The sequence below is a fragment of the Pseudoliparis swirei genome, chromosome 2 (assembly GCF_029220125.1).
Source record: "Pseudoliparis swirei isolate HS2019 ecotype Mariana Trench chromosome 2, NWPU_hadal_v1, whole genome shotgun sequence".
NCBI classification, from domain to species: Eukaryota; Metazoa; Chordata; class Actinopteri; order Perciformes; family Liparidae; genus Pseudoliparis; species Pseudoliparis swirei.
The window spans coordinates 10,879,766-10,900,965 of record NC_079389.1 but is presented as its reverse complement, the minus strand read 5'-3'; the positions used below and the strand labels follow the sequence as shown (position 1 = coordinate 10,900,965).

At 33.2% G+C, this 21,200-nt stretch overlaps 2 protein-coding genes across 2 annotated transcripts; both read right to left on the bottom strand.

The window, feature by feature from the left end:
- Nucleotides 1–14,120: 14,120 nt before the first annotated feature.
- On the bottom strand, nucleotides 14,121–15,994 carry gcgb (glucagon b). The gene is made up of 4 exons (XM_056432060.1): nucleotides 15,775–15,994; nucleotides 15,555–15,660; nucleotides 14,876–15,031; nucleotides 14,121–14,668 (listed from the first exon to the last, which is right to left on the bottom strand). Exons 2-4 carry the CDS (start codon nucleotides 15,647–15,649, stop codon nucleotides 14,548–14,550), a joined length of 372 nt encoding a protein of 123 aa, XP_056288035.1. The 5' UTR covers nucleotides 15,650–15,660; nucleotides 15,775–15,994; the 3' UTR covers nucleotides 14,121–14,547.
- Nucleotides 15,995–16,291: 297 nt separating this feature from the next.
- On the bottom strand, nucleotides 16,292–20,724 carry fap (fibroblast activation protein, alpha; the record flags this gene model as incomplete). Its single annotated transcript, XM_056427215.1, has 11 exons — nucleotides 16,292–16,799; nucleotides 16,998–17,071; nucleotides 17,234–17,306; nucleotides 17,417–17,475; nucleotides 18,359–18,458; nucleotides 18,556–18,610; nucleotides 18,783–18,977; nucleotides 19,056–19,125; nucleotides 19,405–19,503; nucleotides 19,914–19,964; nucleotides 20,574–20,724. Coding segments are annotated over 11 exons (1,029 nt in total), but the record flags the coding sequence as incomplete, so codon positions are not given.
- Nucleotides 20,725–21,200: the final 476 nt, after the last annotated feature.

Below are 21,200 nucleotides of genomic sequence, written 5' to 3'. Positions count from 1 at the left end.
GGGAATTTTATAAAATTAAAAAATTCCTTTATTTTTTTTAAACAAATCCTTATTGTTTTCCTTTTTTGGGGGTTTTGAAAACCCCTTTCCCCAGGGGGGCCAAAGGGACCTTTTTAGGGAGAATTTAAAACACAGGAATTTAAAAAAAAACTTTTTTTTAAAAAAAAATTTCCCAAAATTTAGGGAGCTGGGGAAAAAAAAAGGGGGTTTCGTTTAAACCCCCCAAAATTTTGAAACCGTTTTTCGCGGGTTTTTTTTAGGGGCCCGGGGTAAACCTCCAAAAAAATTTAAAATTTGTGTTCAAAACCCCCTTTAAAAGGGGAAAGGAACCTTTTTTCTTTAAACAAACTTCCCAATTCCCCCAAAAAAACCCTTTTGCTACCCTGAATTTAAAATTTGGGGGAATTTTTTTTAAAATTTTTTTTTTTAAACCTTTTTTAAAATTTTTCTCTTCAGTTTTGGGGCCTTGAATTTTTTTTTTCTTTTTTTTTTTAATTTTTTGGAAAAGGGGAAAATTTTTAAACTAGATTTTTTAAAATTTTAAAATTTGAAACCAAAAAAATAAACCCCGCCGAAAAAATTTACTTGTTTATGGGTTTGGGGGGAAATTTTAAACCCAAAAAAATTTTTCAAGAGGTTTTTTTTTGGGAAAAAAAAAACTTCCCTTTGGGCCCCCCCAAAAACCTTTTTTTTTTTTTTAAAAATTTTTCCCTTTTAAAAAGCCCCTTTATTCCCCAAAAGTGAAAATTAAAAGGGAAAAAAACTTTTTGTTGAAACCGGGTTTTTTGGAAAAAAATTTTTCCTTTAAAAATTTTTAAATTTTTGTTTTTTTTTAATTTTAAAAAATTTTTTTTTCCCACCAAAAATTTTGAGCATTTTGCCCCAATTTTACCCCCCCGGGGCTTTTTTAAATGGGGTTTCTTTTTTTTGGCAAAAAAAAATTGTTTTTTTAAAATACAAGGTTTTTTTCCCCTTTTTTAACCCCTTTCCCCCAAAAATTTTTTATTTGGAAATGGCAAAAGAACAAAAAAATTTTAAAATTTCCAAAATTTTAAAAATTAAAAAAATTTTTTAAAAAAGAATTAAACAATTCTACGTTTTTTTAACAAAAATTGGGGGGGTTTTTGGCCCCCGGGATTTTTTTCAAAAATGTCCCCAAAGGGGCCCATTTTTAAAAAAATTTTTTTAAATTTCTTTTTTTTACGACACAATTTTTTTAAAATTCATTTTAAAAAAAAAGAATTTTGGGGTTTTTTTTTTAAAAATTTTAAATTTTTTTCAATTTCATTTTTAAATTTTTTTGGGGTAAAAACCAAAAGTCGGGAAAACCCAAAAAAACCCCTCATCCTTTTTTCAAAAAAAATTTTTTCCAAAAATTTTTTTTTTTTGGGTTTTTTAAAATTAATTTTTTTAATTAATAAAATTTTTAAAAAAATTTTTTTTTAAAAATTTTAAAAAGGTTTGTTTTAAAACCCTTTTACATAAATTATTTTTTATTTTTAAATTTTTAAACCCATTTTTTTTTAAAAATTTTTCCCCCTTTGAAAAGAAAAAAATTTTAAAAAAAAAATTTACCAAAAATAATTTTAAAAAATTTTAAAATTTTCCCCAAAATTTTAAATTTTTTTTGGGGGTTTATAAAACATTTTTTTTTCCCAAAGCAAAATTTTTTTGGGCCCCCCCTTTTTTTTTTAAAAAATAAATTTTATATTTTTAAAAGAATTTAAACCCCCCTTTTTTCCCCAAATTAAAACCTTTTCAAAATTTTTGGGGTTTGGGTTTTTAAAAAAGTCCTTTTAAAAAATTTTTTTTTTTTTTTTTGGGGGTTTTCTTTTTCAGGAAAGTCAGGGGTTTTGATTTGGCGGGCCCCCGGGCCCTTTTGGGGGCCCCTTTATTTTTTCCCAAAAAAAAATAAACCCTAAAATTTTCTTTTAAAATTAACCTTTTAAAAAATTTTTAAAAAAAAATTTTTTTAAACAGAGTTTTTTTTCCCCCAAAAAAATTTTTGGGGTTTTTATTTCCCCCAACAGGGAAATTTTCCCCAAACCCAATTTAAATTTTTACTGAAAATTTTTTAATGTTGAAAAAATTTAAAAAAAATTTGGGCCCTTTAAAAAAATTTTTTTAAAAAAGGGAAAAAAAGCCTTTTTTTAAAAAATTTTAAATTTAAAAAAAGGCATTAATGAAAAATAAATTTTAACCCATTTTAAAAAACCTTTTACAATTAAAGGAAAAAAAAATTTTTGGAAAAAGATTTTGGGTTTTAAAAAAAATTTGTATGTTTTTTTTCCCGGGGTTTTTTCCCCCCCGGATTTTTTGGGGAAAAAAGTTTACCGAAAAATTTTAAAAAATTTAAAAAAAATTTTTTTGAAAAAAATTTTTTTTTGGGCGTTTCCCAAAACCCATTTTCTATTTTTTGGGGGTTTAGGTTTTTTTTTAAAAATCCTGCAAAAAAACCCCAAATTTATTTAAGGAACTTTTGGTTTTACAAAAAGCCAAAATTAAGAAAAATTTTAGAAGTTGGGTTTTTAGGGGTTTAATCTTAAAAAGGGGAAAAGTTATTTTCCCCAAAATTTTTTACATAAAGTAAATTTTCCAACAAATTTTTGGGCCTGGTCATAAATTTTAAAGGGGGTTTTTTTTTGGGGGAAAGGGGTTTGGAGTAAATTTTTGGGGAAAGGGGGGGAATTTTTTTATTACCCCTCCCTTTTTTTTTTAAAATTTTGACCCCTTTTTTAAATCCCCTTTTCGGGGGTTTTTTTAAAATTTTTTCCCCAAAAAAAACCCTTTTCCCCCAAAAAACCCCCGGGGGAAAAAAATTTTAAAATTTTTTTCCAAAATAAAAAAAATTTTTTTTAAAAAAAGGGGCCCCTTTTTTGGGAAAAATTTTGTTCCCTTTTTTTTTTTTTGGGGTTTGAGGTTCCCCTTTAAATTTAAAAAAAATTTTTCCCCTTTTTAAAAAACCAAAAAAAGGGGGGTTTGTTTTTTTAAAAAAAAAATTTTTCAAAAAAAAGGGGAAAAGGATAAAATTTCAATTTTTTGAAAGGAAAAGAAAAAAAAAAATTTTTAGGGTTTTAAAAAAAAAATCTTTTAAATTTAAAAAAAAACTTTCCTTTTTTTGAAAATTTTAAAAAGGGAAAAGTTTTTTTTTTTTTTTTTCCCCTTATTCCCGCAATTTGGGGGGGGTTTCCCTTTGGGCCGCCACCCCCCCCTTATTTGGTAAACCCCCCTTTGGGGGTTTTTTAAAAAATTAAAAGGAAAAAAAATTTCTCTTCAAAAAAAAGGGAAAATAAAAAAAAAAAACCCCGCCCCAATTTTCTTTTTGCTTTTATAAAAAATTATAAAATTTTTCCAAAAATAAATGTTTTTTCCACATACTTTGCCCTTTTTTAATTTAAAATGTTAAAATTTTTTAAAAAAAATTACCCTTTTTAAATTTTTTTTTGGGAAAAAAGGAAAAAAAAATTTTTTTTTACCAACCCCCCCCTTTGAAAAATTTCTTTTTTTTTTAAAAAGTTTCTTTTAAAAAATAAAAATTTTAAAATTGGGCCCCCATTTTTTTAAAAAAAGAAAGAAAATTTCTTACCCCAAAAAGGCCCCAAAATGAAAAAAAAAATGTTTAAAAAAAAAATTTTGGGTTTTTTAAAAAATTTTTAAAAATTAAAAAAAGTTTTTTTAAATCGGGGGGAAAAATTTGGGTTTTTAATTTTAAAAAAAAATTTTAAAAAAAGGGGGGTTTGGAAAGGGCGCCTTTTCCCCTTTTTAAAATTTTTTAAAAACAAATTTTAAAAATAAAAAATTTTTTGGCAAAAAAAAAAATTTTTAAAAAAGTAAAAATAAAAAAGGAAATTTAAAAATTTCCAACCCCGGGCTTTTTTGGGGGTTTGGGGGTTTTAAAATGTTTTTCCCCAAAAAAGGGGTCAAAACAAAAAAAATATTTTTCCCTTTAAACCGACCTTTTTTTTAAAAAAATTAAACTAAAAATGTTTTTTGGGGCCCACTTTGTTTGAAAAAAGACCCCCAAAAAAAGGGAATTTGAAAAAATTCCCGAAAAATTTTTTTCATAAAATTTTTTAAAGATATTTAAAATTTTTTTTTCAAAAGTTTCCTTAAAATTCCTTTTTTAAAATTTAAAAATAAGCCCTCCCCTATTTTATAAATTTAAAAAATTTAAACCGGGAAAAAAAAATTTATTAAAAAAATTTTTTAAAAAACAAAATTTTTAAAAATTTTTAAAATCTTAAAATTATTTTAAATAATTTTAAAAATTAAAAAAGGGCCCCTAAATAAAAATTTTAAAGGGGGTAAAATAAAAAGAAAGGGGTTTTAAACCCGTTTTATTTTAAAAAGGGGAAGTTTTTTAAAAAAAAAATTAAAAAAGGGGCCCCAATTATTTAAATCCCGGGGGGTTTCAAAAAAAAACCCCCCGGGGGGAAAACAAAAAAAAGGGAAACACCCTGCAAAACCTTAAAATTAAAACCCAATTTTAATTTTTAGGCGTGTTTTTTTTTTTAAAAAAAATTTGTTTAAAAAATTTTTTTAAAAAATTGCCAAGGGGAAAAGGGGTGGGAATTTTTGGGGGAAGGGTTTAATAAAATTTTTTTCGAAAGGTTTTGGAAGGTTTTAGGGGAAAAACCCCCTTTTAAAGATAAAAAAGGGATTTTTTTGGAATTTTTGGGACCAATTTTCATTTGGCCCTGGGGGCCAAATTTTTAAAAAATTAGCCCCCAAATTGGGAAGAAAATTATGAAAAAATTTTTTAAAATGAAAACCCTTTGGTTTTTTGGGTTTTAAAAAGGAAATTCCCAGAAAAAATTCGGGGGAAAAAAATTTGGGGGAAAATTTTTAAAAAAATTTTTTAAGGGGAAAAAAAAGAGGGCCCTTTTTTAAAAAATTTAAAATTTTTTAAAAACCAAAAAAAAACCCGCTTAAAATAAATAAAAAAAAATTTTGAATTATTTTGAATTTAAGGGTTTTTTTTCCCCAAAAAAAACTTAAGTTCCCCCCAAAAGCCCCAAAATGCCTTTTTGCCTTTTTAAAAAAAATTTTTGCCCCCGGGCAAAACCCCCCGGGAAAAAAAAAGGCCCTTTTTTTAAAATTTGGGGGTTTAACCCTAAAAATCTTTTTCAAAATTTTAAACCACACAAAAGGGGTTTTAAAATTTTGGGGTTTTTAAAATCCCAAATTTAAAAAAAAAGAAAAAAAATCCCCAAAATAAAAAAAAATTTTTAAAAAAATTTTTAATTAAATTAAAAATTTTTTTTTTAAAAAGCAAAAATTAAAAATTTTAAAACCCCCAAAATTTAAACCCCCCCAAAAAAACCAAAAAAAAACCAAAAAAATTTTTTTTTCCCCTTTTGAGAAAAAGGTTTTAAAAAACCTTTTCAAAAAAAAAAAAAAAAACCCCAAACACCACCCAATTTTTTTTAAAACGTTTTTCCTTTTTTAAAAAATTTCCCCCTTTGAAACGGGCCTCGGGAAAAAGTTTTTAAAAACCCAAAAAAAATTTTTCCTTTATTTTAAAAAAAAATTTTAAAACCAAAAATTTTAAAATTGTCCTTTTTAATTTTAATGAAAAATTCCCTTCTTGGGAATGATCCCCATAAACCCTTTCCCCTTTAGGGGGGCCCCTTTGGTTAAAAAAAAAGCCCAAATTTTTTCAATGGGTTTTTAAAAAAATTTTTGGGGAAAAATTTTTTTTTGAAATTTTCCTTCCAAAACGGTTTTTTTTGGCTTTTTTTTGGGCTTTAAAAAACTTTTTAAGAAAAAAAGGGGGGTTTTTTCCCGGGGAAAAATTTTTTTTTTAAAAAAATTTAAATCGGATAACAGGGAAAAGAAATGTAAAATTTGGGGATTTTAAAAAAAATTTTTAAAATTTTTTTAAATTATTTTTTTAAAATTTAAATTTTTTCCTTTTTTTTTGGGTTGAAAAAAAAAAAAATTCAAACATTTTAATTTTCCTTTTAAGGGTTTTTCATTTTAAAAAATTTTTTTCCCCTCCTTTAAAGGGGAAAGGCTAGCCCAAACCCCTTTTCCCCAAAAGGGTTAAATTTTAAAAAAAAACCCCAAAAAACATAAAAAAAATTCAGAACATTAAACCCTTTAAAAAAATTCCCCCTTTTTTAAAAAATGGGGGGGGAAAAAAGGATGGTTTTTTTTGGGGCCCCCCCTTAAACAAATTTAAAAAATTTTTTCCCCTTTTTTCCCCCCTTTCTCCTTTAAAAAAATTTTATAATTTTCCCCCGGGGGGGAAAAAAAATGGTATTTTTTTTTTTTTTTTAAAAAAACCCAAAAAAAAAATTTTTTTTGGGGGGTTTTTTTTGGGGTTTAAAGGGGGGCCGAAAAATTTAAGGGCCCAAAAAAAAAAGTTTTTCCAAACCAAAATGGGACAAAAAACCCTTTGGGGGGGAAAAAAATTTTTCCAAAAAAATTTTCCCGGGGGAAAAACCCCCGTTTTCCCTCCCCATTCAAGTAAAACCCTTCTTTCGGGGGAAAAGAAAAATTCCTGGGTGGGGCGGGTTTAAAAAATTTTTCCCCCCTTGGGCCCTTTTTAAAGCCCCCCCTTTTTCCAAAAATTTAAAAAAAAAATTTTTTTAATTTTTTTGGCAATTATCTTTTTCCTATATTAAAGCAGCGTCCATAATAACCGAATTTTGATATTTCGGTGGCAACCAAGATAAAATACCCATGCATCTTAAACATGATTGCAGAAAAACCATGCTCCATATCTAACCAAGTCGGTACTTTCCTTTGTTTTCGACATCAGTAGTGTTTCTTCATTCCCAAAGATAGTGAACGAATTGTAACCCCGTAAAATGTAATTGACTTACATGCTGTGGAATCCACCAGAGGTTCAGTAAAAAAAAATTAAATTGTACTGTATTTAACCTAAAATTATTCAAATAAAAATGTATACAATATTCATCAGAACTTAAAGCAGCTTTGACTAAACTTTTAAACGATTTTATTTGAATTTCCACACATCCTTGGATTATAATCAATAGGCAGCTCCAGTTAATTCTACTTTATAACTAATTCCAGATGTGAATAACAACAAATAGGTTTGGTATTAGAACCCCTCACTTCTAATTATAGGAAGGTTGAACATTGGTTACCATTTTTCCAATTTGAACACATTTGTTACTAAATAGTTTTCCCCTAAAATGAAGAATTGTTAAGAAGCCCCCAAGGTTCTTCTGCCCAGGTTAGGTGGTAATTCTTATGTGTTCAAAAAATCAAACATGGGTATTTAAATTTGAACTTTAATTCCTTTTATTATTTCTGGTAAAGAAGGCTCTAATTACTTGATTTTTAAAATTATGACATCGCGAAACTTTGTCTGGAAAGTCCCTGGGTTGTTGCCACCGGGTTTCCATACTTTTTAAAAGTGAATCACTTTGTGACAATTTTCCATGAGATGCAATTTTTCCTCCTGATGTAATGTTCATTGGGGCCCCGTGCTAAATCTTTGTTCAAGGTCAATGCTTTTAATTTAAATGCATACCAAAACAATTACCTTTAGTATACCCAAGCGAGAAATATATACTGTAATTGGTCAATTTCAAGGGATCGGTTTAATAATGTTTACGAGGTTGAGGCATCCTTTAAATAGGCCCCAATGGAAATTGGTCTGAAATATGCTCTAAACATTCATCCAAAAGCATGTCAATTGTAAGAAATTGCTTTACTGGCATTTTTTCGACTTCAGGTAAACATGATTATGACTGATTTCTCCCAAGCTAAAAAACAAGCCAGATTTTACTTTGCATTACACATAACAAGTTTTTCTACACATTTTAGCTCAGCTTTTATTCTGAATACATAGGGTAAAAAGGGGACATCCGTTTACAAGTCATTCCCTATTATGGGTTAAACAAATAATTTTTGCATTATACGCAGGTTAGCATTTAACAACATTCGTGTTTTCTTTTAATTTGTAGCCAGCTTGTTCCGGGTTTGTTGGCCCTACCATAGCATGTTTAATGAGCGATTATGTCGAATGCCAAAATAAAATAATAAAATTCTAAAGGTGTTACAGAAATACGAACATTTTATTTAATTAAAATGTATAGACTTTCATTTCAACACTTGAAAAATCATATTTTGTAAAACTTTAAATAAGAAATTTTGAAAAGCTATGGTGCCTTCCCAACTTTTAAACAAGGGCCATTTGTTTTACCATCGTAGACAGAGAATACTCAGCTTGTTCGTTAGCTTTTTAGATAAACTGAAAAGACAAGTTTTTTAATTTAAAACACCAAAAAGTACATAGATTGCTCAGCCCCAGAGTGGAGAAATAATTACTGACAATAAGGATCCCAATTAAAAGATATGCTTTATGGTTGTGGCGATCCCAGAATGGTTCATTTGGATATTATTTATTGAAAATTCATTTATTGGACCAATGGTTAGAAAGACTTTTGTCCCTCTCTTCTGATCGACTTGCTGCCCACATTTAACCCGTTCATCTTTTGAACATATCAGACTTCTTCAAACAAAGAACCCTTTTGCCCGGTCAAAGACCCAAAGTGTTGCAGTCTTTCTTTGTAAAGTCAATTCTTCCCTTTTTTCCCATACCTAAATCAACTTTTTCTTTAATGCTATACACACCATAAATCACCTCCACTTTATCTTTTAAAAAATATTATTTTCAGGTTTCTTGTTTGGCCTTTTATCCTAAAATTGTATTTTAAATAACAAGAAAAAGTTCGATGGTTTGATAATCAAGACTTTTAAAAGGTTATTTTGGGATCTGAAATGAGGTTGTTTTGCTATCTTTTGAACCACAATAAAGTAGGGACACCTCAGGTGTCTTTAAGGATGAAAAAATGACAGCCTTTTAAAACTAGGACAATAAGGAAAGGAGGATGAGGCTGGGCAGAAGACGAGGTCGTACAAGTGCAAATTCGGGGCAGAATAACATAATGGTTATTTTAAAAAACTTGTTGGACAGAGGGGAGTCATTTCTTAAGCATGAATCTAAATGCCTTTCAGCATGCAACTTTTACTCTTTCCAAAGGAAGGCAAAGTTGACACTATTTCCAGGGAATCACACCATCTTATATCACACGACCATCCAAACAACGGTTCTTTTGAACACATGCAGGGAAAGCTAATTTATTAGAATAATAATATTCAAACATTAGGTAAGACTTCTGTTGTATCAAAAGTCATTAATTTTGTTCTTCACCAAAAGGGTTGAGTTTTGTTTTCCCAGCAAATGCAGTTTGAAATTCTTAAAGGTTTTTAAATCAGAACTTAAAGCTTTCCCCACAAATGCAATTAAAAGGATAATGAAAATGCAACTTAGCCCTTAGGAGACATTAACCAGAAACGTCTACACCATTAGCCAAAAAGTTGGGTATGAAATTTTCGGTTAAAGTCTTTCTGTTAACAAAGGGACATCTAGTGAATTTTTGAAAAGTTAATGACATCTTTTACGGGAATACCATTTATTCCCTGTTAAGGTGAAGCAAGGATGACAAATTTTATTTTTAAATAATCGTATTAAACAAAGCTTTTGGACAGGGTTAACCAAGCCATTACTTAGATTAATTGGTTTATGTAAATTGCCAGTCCATTAAAAGTTCTCTTTTTAATTTGCAAATTTATCAAATAATGCTCAAAAGTAAATTAATAAATTTGTAATGAGTAAAATTTCTGATGGCACTGTCAAATTTAAGATCATCTAACAAAGCAAATATTATATTTTAGGAAAAGGATGGGAATAAAGTTTTACTTGAATGCGGGATGTTTCCCACTCCGATTCTTACTGAAGAAAAGTACGTAGCAGCAAGTTAGTTACGACGGGAACGGAAAATTTCTTTGAAGTAAATCTTTATATTTTTAAACCATTGCCTTGTTCTGACTCTTGATTCTCACAGTTCCCCAAAACAATGTCTTTAATGTTTGAGGAACTTGTAATGCAAAGTTTATGAACCCAAGAAAGGTCATTAACTTCAAGCAAGGACTTTTGAATTAATTGCCTAACACGGTTTTGTTTTAAAATTTCCCAAAATGTTTTGTCAATTTTAGATGTATATAATAAAATCTACCATACAAAAACTAAACGGCTGTTGTTAAGCATCCCCGTATTTAGGTAGATATTAAAATAAAAATATCTTAGGGCATTCGAAGAGTAGTCAGAGTCCAGGCAGGGTCGTGGGCACGGCAGTCTGGAAAAAGGTTTGGAGAAGGAATGCACAAAGATGAAAACATCTACAAAGTACGGGCACAACAATTTTATCTAAGCTTCTACTGGCTTCCCAGTGATTCTATATGATTTGGGAAGTAACCAGCAAGGACAGCAGGGGTACTGGGCCCCGTTTAGCTGCCATGGTGGAACTGGTGTTCAATGATTGAAGGGCCTTTGGCTGGCTAATTGCAGTATTTTAATTGGGTTGCTGCTCCCCACCCAACCTCTGCATCAACCAGAAGCCTCACAAGTAACCGGGCGTGGTCAGCAAGCCCCTGTCCCTTGAATAGCAGCATCCCAAAAGAGGCCCAGGGGAGGCCTGTTTGCTGAGTTCATGTTGGCCAGATCATCTTTTTTGGCTTTGAGTGGTGTTTAACCAAAATGCAGACTTCACAAATGAATTTGCCTACGAGGCCTTTTAATGTCCAACAAGGTTTAATTATTACCTATATATATAAATCTACCTGAATACATAAAACTCACAGGCTGTTGTTAAGCTACTTAATTTAGGTAGATATAAAAATTATTTAGGGGCTTTCAAGGTAGTCAAACAACACGTGTCACCAGGTTGGAGTAAAAAGGTGTAAAGGAATGCCGGCGCATGAAAAGTCTACAAAGTAGGACGCAACATGTAGCTCAAAGCTTACGGGTTTTTCCCAGGTAAATTCTATGGGTTGATCTCGGGGACGGGAAAAGTGAACCGGTTATTGTAGTCCTGAATTGATTGTAACTGGAATTCAGTCCAGCCCAGTCACTCGTAAGGAGGAATTTAATGACCTGAGTGTTTAGATGGTAAGTGTGGACGCGCAGTGGATAGCGCACAGGAATTTTAGAAGCAGAACCAGAGTGGCTTCAAACCGTAACACTTTCAGAAAACTGGAGTGCATGATGAGAAACGTAAGATGAAGAAAATGGAGGAAAGTGTTGTGAGTCGTTGTCACTGTCCCATCTGTGTGCTCAGAAACAAATCTGTGTCCTATTCTGCAGTTAATCAATCCTTCACGTTTAGTCTTGTAAATCTCTGTGCGTACGGTAAGTGAATAATTGTATTATCTCATGTGTTGCAAATATTTTGCCTCTTCATGATCCAATGGAACCTTCTATTGTACTTTTTAAATCTAGAAACTGCTGAGCTGCACTATATGTTAACTACAGAAATGTAAAGTCTTTTGCCTAGCTGGGAGATTTTTTAAATTTTTTGTTGTTGGATACATTTCTTTACATTTTTTCTAAACATTTTTGAAATATCATTATACTAACATATACAGCATAAGATATCCTTGAATTATTTATCTATTTGTATACGTATTCCCTGTAATTCTTAATGCTCTCTTTATACATTGTATATTATGTGGAAATTATTGAGATCTAGTGAATATTTTTAAAGCCTCAGGTCATTCTTTATCATAACCATTAACACATTTTGAAAAGCCATAAAGAAATGTGTTAAAATCCCGATAACTTATAAAGCCAGCAAAATACACATTTACGATGTCTGTTTATGGGATGGGGCCATTTAGAATCTCCAATAATGGTTATGATTAACAGGAATGAGTGCTTTAATGTGATTGATAAAAGGCAATATAATGTTAAGAACCAAATGCAACATCACTTTCTGCCAGAATGTTCATTTTGTATTTACATGCTAAATTATTTATCCATATTTATTTTGTGGAATTAAATGTTTGCCAGACAATACCTTGTATTATAACAGATACTTACAGTATTCTTCCTCCAGGTGTCAGTGTACTGCTTATATTGTAAATGTAAATTCAAATAATCTCATTATTTGTTTGAATGCTTGTATGAAGTTTAGTGGATTATAAATTAAAAATCGTCATTGTCATGAATGCAATTTAGTTACAGGATTAAGTTTTGTTTTGTGTTTATTAATTTACATATGTTGTCTTTAGCCATTTTCTCATGTGTATTGTATCTGAGCAGTTTGTGTCACTTGTGTGGACGGTGCTCCTGCCTCCTGTCCAGGCCATTATTGTAAATGAGAATTGGTTCTCAATTGATTTTACCTGGCTAAATAAAGGTAATATATAGTATGAATTCCTTCCATTAAAATATCATCATGTGACTATGAGTTAATTACATTACATATCATTTAGCTGACTCTTATCCACAGCGATTTACAATAAAGTTACGTTCACACCGTAGATTCAGGATTAAGTGTCTTGCTCAAGGACACATCGACTAGGGTGGGGATTAAATCTCCAACCCCCTGATTAAAAGACGAACCTGCTAACCACTGACCCACAGTTGCCCCTAAACAGCTATTAGTTAACATTTAAAGGCTGATGTATCAGTATTAATGATTGTATTCAAATATAAATTGATACAGGATCACAATTTATGGAATTCAGTCACACAGAAAAGACCATTCAAGCATACATTTGCTCAATCTCACTGAAAGCAGAATAGTACCTATTTATACTCGCCTTACGGGAATGTGCATTAATTTATAATTTACTATTTATTGTGTAATGACGACTACTAACTGGTAAGAAATGAGGAACACTTCCTTCAACAACAACACCCCTTACTTGTTAATGTTGAATTAAGGCTGTTGGGCCATGTAGCATGTAGATGTCGATGGATGTTTGGTAAAACAGCTGTTTTTTTCAGAGATACAGATCACTTGCATTGGTCTCAAACGGTGAGTGTAATCTGGCTAACTCGGTGGCATAAAGATGAATGCATGACGTAACTGAAGCCCCTTTCCCACTGGACAAAAACCCCCACTAACATCTGGATTTTGTCTGCAGTGGGAAAGTAACAATTGCCATTAAATCCCTTGACAAAATTAGAGATACAATTATGGAGATGATAATCCATGATATAATCTATTATGATAATGCATAAACTCATAGTGACTGTAACATTGCTTCAAGGTGAGCAATGGGAATTCCAGATACAGCATGTTACATAAAATAATCTGTAGTTATTTAATAGTAATGCATAAATTAAGCATGTTTCTTATGAAGTGTTTCAGAAATGTTTACCCCTGCTTGAAAAGCAACCAATTTAATTTTAGACTCAGAGATCATTTGTATTGTCTCAAATCACATAGACTGTCAAATAATTAGGTAGCACCACATGCTTGGTCACGCACAGCATTGATGTAATTCCTGCAGGGGGGTACCATGATAGAAACATCTAATATCATTGCTGCTAAGCAATAAGCATTAATGTCCAACCCTCAGAGATTTGGCCTACAAATAGATTGAAGTGGGCAGAGGTTCTTGCAATCAACAGCTGGTTTTGATGAGCGGTGGATGACAGCTTAGAGAGGTGGCACATCCCAAAGCATCTCAAGCTGCTGGCTCATGTGAATTCCTGTTTTTGTCTCAGCGCCAGGAGGAACTGGAGAGCGTCGACCCGGTCGTTGTTCCCAACGAGTCTGAGCTGATTGACGTGATTTCATGTTCTTTCATTCAGCCCTCCTTGGTGTCGCTGGGTGCTCCTCCTCCAGTGAACAGCTGACAGGTGATATGCATCATCCTGTAACCCGATGGAAATCCCACAGCACATTTCTCCCAGGGGAGTGACGTGCTTATTGATTTTTTTTTCTGCCTCCACAAACGGAAAGATTAGGAGAGCATGATTGGTGCCTGCAGTCAAAATGTAACACTGGTGTTAACTGGATAATTACAATAGTATGCACTGTATATTCTCATTAACTAATCGAGAATGTATAACATGTTTTCTTTGAAACAAATATCGTTTTTGAAGTTTCAGAATTTATATTTTTGGTGGACATTAACAGGTGGATCCTGTGCCTAAAACAAGATCTCTATGAATTATCTGAGATTATGTGTGTAGATGGACTCGTACACACTCAGATGTAGAACCTTGACAAGAATATTGACCAATATTTCAAAAGGGATTACATTTTTTTTTAAAGAGGAAACTCATAGATTGTACACATTTCTTTATTGAAAACTAAATATGACTTTTATCTGAATAATAAGAAAAGGTATTGAGACTATCTACAGATGTAATTATCCAAGTTGCAATTCAGCTCGATAATGTGATTTTAACATATTCTTACAGATTTTATGTGAGAAGGAAAATGCAAACAGCCAAAATGAGAACAAAATGAATTATGGTGTGAATGCTTGATAAAATAAAATAATCACATTGCATTTATGATTAAGACTCATTTCAAACATACTGTTCCTTTTGGCATTTTGACAAACTTCCCTTTAACCATTGAAGGCCACCAGAGCTTCTTATTAGGAGAATTTAATAGCATGACCAGGAAAATACTTGAATACAGTTTGTGAAACATATAATAGCACAGAGTCAGTCTGAATCGTCGCATATTTAGGGAGCTGTTGGTTTTACTCTCTTCTGCCTCGGCCAGTCTTCAACCAGGACACAAACTCCTTGACTGCTTGGTCCTGCAGGTACGAGCTCACGTCACTGGTGTAGGTGCCGTCTGCATGGCGTCTAAACAGGCTCCTGCAGAGACAGACACATCTAGATGATGTACTAGCTGTGTACACAATTGCGTTGTCTGATCCAATGACCCAGGCATACAGCAATCTAGAGTATTACTACAATTAAAGCAAGACTTTTGGCTTCCTTGATATGACTTGAGCCCTATTTGATATCATTTATCCTATGCAACCAAGTTATAGTGATCCAGCAAGAAACGGGCACACTCACCCAGTCCTTTTTGAGTTCTTTAGCCACTGGACAAAGTCTTGTGCTCTTCTTGTCTCCAGGTATTTACTGTAGTCGTTGGAAAATGTTCCCTCCGAATGTCTCTTCATGTTTGGGAGCTCAATGGGTTCGGCCAGCATGGAATTTTCCGCCAATAGACTAGAATATTATGGAGATAATAAAGCTTTAGTTGACACAATCTCCACTCAAACACTCCCCGTCCTGTCATTTGTAATAATATCTTAACGTTTGGATGGCTTTGAGGTTTGTGAAATTGAACGTTCAAAGAATTTCAATTACTGTTTAAAAAAAATGAATAATAACAAATGTCACATTATCCTGGGATCCTTTTCCCCTAATGTCCATAGCTAAAACTTTGAAAGCAACATGTCAACCTACTACCTGTCTACCAGAATAAGAGTCTTCCTTTAGAAATGTAAACAAAAAAAGAAATATGATATAAATATAAAAAAGTGGTAGTTGCTTCTCTGCTGTAACACTGAGCCATCTAATTTTGTTAAAACCTTTTTTTGCCTTTAAAGGATTTGCTGCATATTTGTGCAGCTCAGGATGGTGTCACCAAATACTCATAAGAGCCTTTTGTAATCCTCTCATAAAAAAAATCTTTGCCAGCGGAGCTTTTTAGGCCAATGTATGAGACCAAGAAGAGAGCTGATCTTACATGGGGTTTCGGTTTGTGTCCTGGTCAGGCATCTGCCAGCTGCTTTGGATCACGATGAGCAGCAGGACTGCCGCCACAGAGTGAACGCTTTTCATCGTTTGAGCTTCTGAAAGATGAGCAAAGAAAGACACTGTGAGAATATTTAAATACAGGATGAGATAAATAAAATACAATGGAGACATGCATTTATTTAAAAGGAGGAAGGTACAACAATTCTCACCTGTGCTCCTCGCTGTCAAGCGTCCAAGAGAAGGATTGTAAAGTGCGTTGATTGGTGCCCTTCTTTCCTCTGAAGCTGTTTCATGGTCCTCTTCTTGATCTGCCCAGTCTTATATAGTAGAGCTGAGGATCATTCTCCCAGGTGACTCCCCCGTCACTGAAACACCAGCATCCTCTGTTACTCTCAACCCATTAGTCAGCTTCCATCTCAGTCCACTGAATGTATTTGACTTTGTTTAGAGCAAGCTACCACTTTAAGTGTTGCAATCAAACATGACCTCTACCCTGTCAAACAAACACTGACAAATACTGGCACCCATATATGTTCAAATTACTGCCTCTCAAGTCTCTTGAATCAAAAAACATTTTTTTTTGTATCATGCTATAAATATAAATATATACAGTATATTATACAATATAATTCTCTTTTTTAATCGTAAAATTCATGTTTTCTCCACATTACTTGCATGTGTGTAAGCTTTAAAATATAGTTAAATGTATCAATAGAGACAAAAATCCATCACTCCATTATTTTTTATTGTAATATTTATCCAAAAGATCTGTGGCAAAATCATCTGGAAAAGTAATCAATCAGTTTTATTTTAAAACAATGTTCATTCAATAGAACATGACAACTACACACATTATAACACTCACACTACAAATCAGTACTGTGCAATTGATCTATTGTATGAAATCACATTAAAAAAATGTTTTAAACATAAATGCATGCACGGCTTTTAGTGTGTTTTCAATGTCAGCTATATTGACAAATATCCATAATCCATATAAAGTACAAATGTGTGAGCATTTAAACATCCATGCACACATGGATAAAACACTAAAACAAATATGGACTAATATGTTCTTTCTGACACAAAAGATACACAAATTAGAAAAGAAATGCTGTCACATTCTTCAAATCTATTTGGGATAAATGAGGCATTTCTTCAGGAAGTGGCTCATGAGGGTGTATGTATGATAAAAGGCGGATCCCCTGAGAGCGTGGTCCTTGTCTGTGTACCACTGAAATTAATGCCAAATTCAGATTAGTACACAGCCTCTAAAATGCTTGAATCCAATTTCACATTATACACATTTTAAACCATATATTTAAGACTAAGCATTATAACACATGGCAGTTTGTTTTCCCCATTTTAAACGTTCATTAAATCAACACCATCAAGGCTAATATTATTCCCACTTCCCAGAGTCAATATTTACCATCGTCTCAAAGTCCACTTGCTTGTCCACCAGAGCTTTGGAGATCTGTGCTGCCTGCTGGAAATGGACATTGTCTACAGGAAAGAAAGGGCTTTCAATATGTGAATGAACATCAAAGCTCAAGGCAAACAGGGTCCATTAGTGAAAAGCTTTACTGCGTTACCTGGTACACTGTTGAGAAACAGGGCTACCACATGCTCAAAGACTGAAAACAGGTGTATTGTGATGAGACGTACCATCTGCTGTGCCGTGAACCAATAGATAGTCTACTGTTTTGAAGTTCATTGCTCTGGCTGTCACTGTGGAATTCTGTTAGATAAAAGAGATATGTCACCATGAACAACGTCCTGTATGTCTCAAGTCAGTATTGTGCAGTTTGAAAAGAATATTGTGATAGAGCTGACTTGTCTAAAACGTACCTTGTAAGACTCAGCATTTTCTGCGGGGATGCCCATGTAGCGTTCGGTGTACACTGCATCTGCATAGAAAATACCACAATTATACAGCACATGGTACAAAAAATGACATTTATTAAACAGAAGGAAAGATGTTTTGAGAGAGTTGACAAGATTTATATGGAGATTTGAATCCTTAGAGGGGAGGGAACTTAGTTGATTTTACACATCAATTTAATTACATTTATTTTGTGTAGCCCCATAGAAAATACCACAATTATACAGCACATGGTACAAAATATGACATTTATTAAAGAGAAGGAAAGATGTTTTGAGAGAGTTGACAAGATTTATATGGAGATTTGAATCCTTAGAGGGGAGGGAACTTAGTTGATTTTACACATCAATTTAATTACATTTATTTTGTGTAGCCCCAAGTCACACATCACAACCTTGCCTCTGAGGGCGTTACAATCTATACACATACAACATCCTCTGTCCCGGGACCCTCACATCGGTACAGGAAAAACTCCCCCCCATTAACCCAATAGCAGGAGGGGAATAAGGAAGACACCTGAAGGAGCGTAACAGAGAAGGATCCCCTTAGAAAGAAGTTCCAGACCTCTGAAGTCTGCTTCATATCTCTGCTCGAGGTACGTGGCTCGAGGCTTCATTAGCCAGCACTTGGAAAACACACCTGCATCTTCAACCAAATAATCTGGGGTTGGGTTGCATTGTGAGTAATATTGATGCCAGATTTTGGCAAAGGAGGAGAATGCATGGAATCGAAATTCCGATATCTCTGCTACTGTAGCATTGACTTTAATACAAATATGTTTTTAGTTTCTGAAGATGGTTTGGAACTGCTATGGCAAATGAGTGGAGAACACTCCTTTACATTGTGAAAATGATGACATATGAGGCAAAAAGTTCTCAGTTGTAGAAATATATACTTTAAACACCGACCATAATATTCCCACTTGGCCACTGGGGCGACTGCGATTCCACATTTGAAGAGTCCAGTTCCAGCACCCAAGGCCATTGAGGTGACGTAGCCACCATATGACTGGAAGTCAGAATAGATTGGATTTAGAGAATGTAAAATCTCTTCATAAGTAGATATGTAAAGGAGAAATACAGAGAGCAACAAGACAGCAACTTACCCAGCCCCAGATTGCTATTCTGTCTGGGTCGATAAAACCCATGTCGATGAATTTCCTACAATACATAAATAGTTTATAAGCAACAAAAACAATGGACACGAGTATTGGCCCATCTTTGTGAATAATATGATACAACTTTGCTTGTCAGAGGTAAAGCCAACAAATGGGATGCCATCCCGGTGCATGCGATGTAACATGAGGTGATCGGCTGCGAGGACACACGTTACCTCACTGCTGATATCTGATCCTCCACTTCGAACGTCCCAAGGCGTTTGTAGATTGCGTGCATTATTTCATCACCTTGGTAACCGCTTCCCCTTCCATCAAAGCTGGCAATGATGATCTCGTTTGAACTGGTGAGGTACGTGCCCCAGTTCAGGTTAAAACGATAGTCCACCTCTTGACTGCAAGGCCCTCCATACCTGCAGATGTCATCAGATGTTTACGAAGGCTCACTGAATTATTCTGCGACGGAGTGCCGAGGAGTATTGTTAACTTACACATCAATCAGAAGAGGATACTTTTTAGACTTCTTGAAATTTTGTGGTAAACTCATTTCATACCAAAGATCTGAAAAAAAGTTATAAAGGTTATGACAAGCTGTACTATTCCTAAATCAGAGGCTGATTAACAACAAAACTCCAATGAACCCATAAAAGAAAAGTAACTGCAGACACATAATAAAATAAATGTGGGTGACCAGTGAATAGGAAAAAAGGGAACATGTTTTAGATATCATTAACAGCACTCATTTTTGGACTCTTTCTGTTATGATATCAATGCATTGGGTCCAAAACTGAAACCTGACATCTTCAAACATACTGCAAGAGATCTTTAAACATGTCTCACCATATCCTGCAACCTTTAATGTGCCGTACTTCATTGTTGGCATTTGAATTTCTGACAGGATGTTTTGCAGTTCACTGTTGTCTTCGAGAATGGAGAGCTCTGACAAAAAAAGAAGAACAAAAAGACATTTGAATATCAAACTATGCTCATGCTGGAAGTTACTGAGTTGCATACAAGTGAATATCAAAGATATATTTCTACTTTTAAACCACAAACTGTTAACCTTCAAAATCTGCCACCTTGATGCAACCTGACCAGAATCAGTGTGCAAAGTACAGAGCTGATGTCACCATAACACAACATAGACTTTACTATTTAACACTGGAGTTAAACTTTCATGAAAAACACAAGAATATTACAGTTAATTACTTTTGCGACAACAACATACTGATATATAGATTATCAATCTGTGCAGCACACAACATTAGATGATCTGACATTTATTAACTGTAAAATGTCAATGCAATACACAATCCAACAATGGGCTTAGGGTTAGTGAGGATACAGACCTGCACCTGAGCCCCTGTTGTCCATGAGTGTGTAGATGGGCAACCCAGGTCCTGGTAAAAACAAAAATAGAAAATGCACAATTAGTTTATCAAACATCAAGTCTTCTGTACCACTTCAAAAGTCTTAGCACAGATTATTGTTCACAAATGCTTCTTGCCAGTGAGTTATTACCTTCGCATTGAAAATGCGGAAGGTAATGTTTTGATCGCCGTGTATTTATTTATTTATTTGTATGCGTGTTATTCGCAAAACTCAAAAAGTATTGAACCGAATCGCATGAAATTTGGTGGGATGATTGGTTATTATCCGGGGACCAGTTGATTAGATTTTTGGATCGATCGGGTCAAAGTTCAAGGTCAAAGGTCATGAACAGGTCAAAATCTTCTTGAATCGCATGAAATTTGGTGGGATGATTGGTTATTATCCGGGACCATTTGATTAGATTTTGGGATCAATCGGGTCAAAGGTCAAAGGTCAAAGGTCATGGAAGGTCAACATAATTTTTTTACCATAGTGACATGATCATTTTTGTCCAATTGGCATGCAACTAATGCCAAAATGTTCATAATTCAATGCCCAATCTTGTGATATGCGAAGGTATGCGCTCTACCGAGTGCCCATTCTAGTTGCTTAAGAGAAGATGTCGATGGGTAACTGACCGTAGCAGTCCATTCGGTAGTATGAGGCGTCAGAGCTGAAGTAAGCTGAGTTGTACTGACACCTGTCCTTACGCAGGTCACAGGTGAGACACAGAGGAGCAGAAGGGCTGCTTCCAATAATAACCCTGATAAACAAACAACTCACGTCAGTTATGACAGTTCATCCTCACATTGTAATATTTAGTGTGCTCTCATTTTTTTCCTTGTAAAATTCAAAATATATAAATTTAATTTCTGAGTCAAATTCCTGGAGAAGATTTTAATATTCTTATTAATTTCTCTTAATTCTTCAATCCTAAAAAATTTATTAATTCTGTATTAATACAATACTGCAAGTGTCTTAATGCTAAGTACTCAATGTTTTTTAAAATTGGATTAAGTAATATCATCAAATGATAAATTCAAAGTTACAAAAGTAAATTTTCCCAAAATTTTGGGGAAAGTAGAAAGTGCATAACCAAAATAAATAAATATCTCTACACTCACAAGTGGGATAAATTTTTACCCTGGGTTACTATTCGCACTTAAAGTAAACGTAGTTACAGTTTAGAACAAGAAACTATAAATAAAATATATTTCATTAACAAATCAAACAACCATTTAATAATTATCTCCACCAAACTTGGT

What these genes read in the sequence shown, in the direction of transcription:
- gcgb (XM_056432060.1), bottom strand. Translation starts at nt 15,649, where the DNA reads ATGAAAAGCGTTCACTCTGTGGCGGCAGTCCTGCTGCTCATCGTGATC. An exon ending in GACACAAACCGAAACCCCAT is followed by an intron (nt 15,032 to 15,554) that starts GTAAGATCAGCT and finishes ATAATATTCTAG; the next exon opens with TCTATTGGCGGAAAATTCCA. An exon ending in AAGAACTCAAAAAGGACTGG is followed by an intron (nt 14,669 to 14,875) that starts GTGAGTGTGCCC and finishes CTGTCTCTGCAG; the next exon opens with GAGCCTGTTTAGACGCCATG.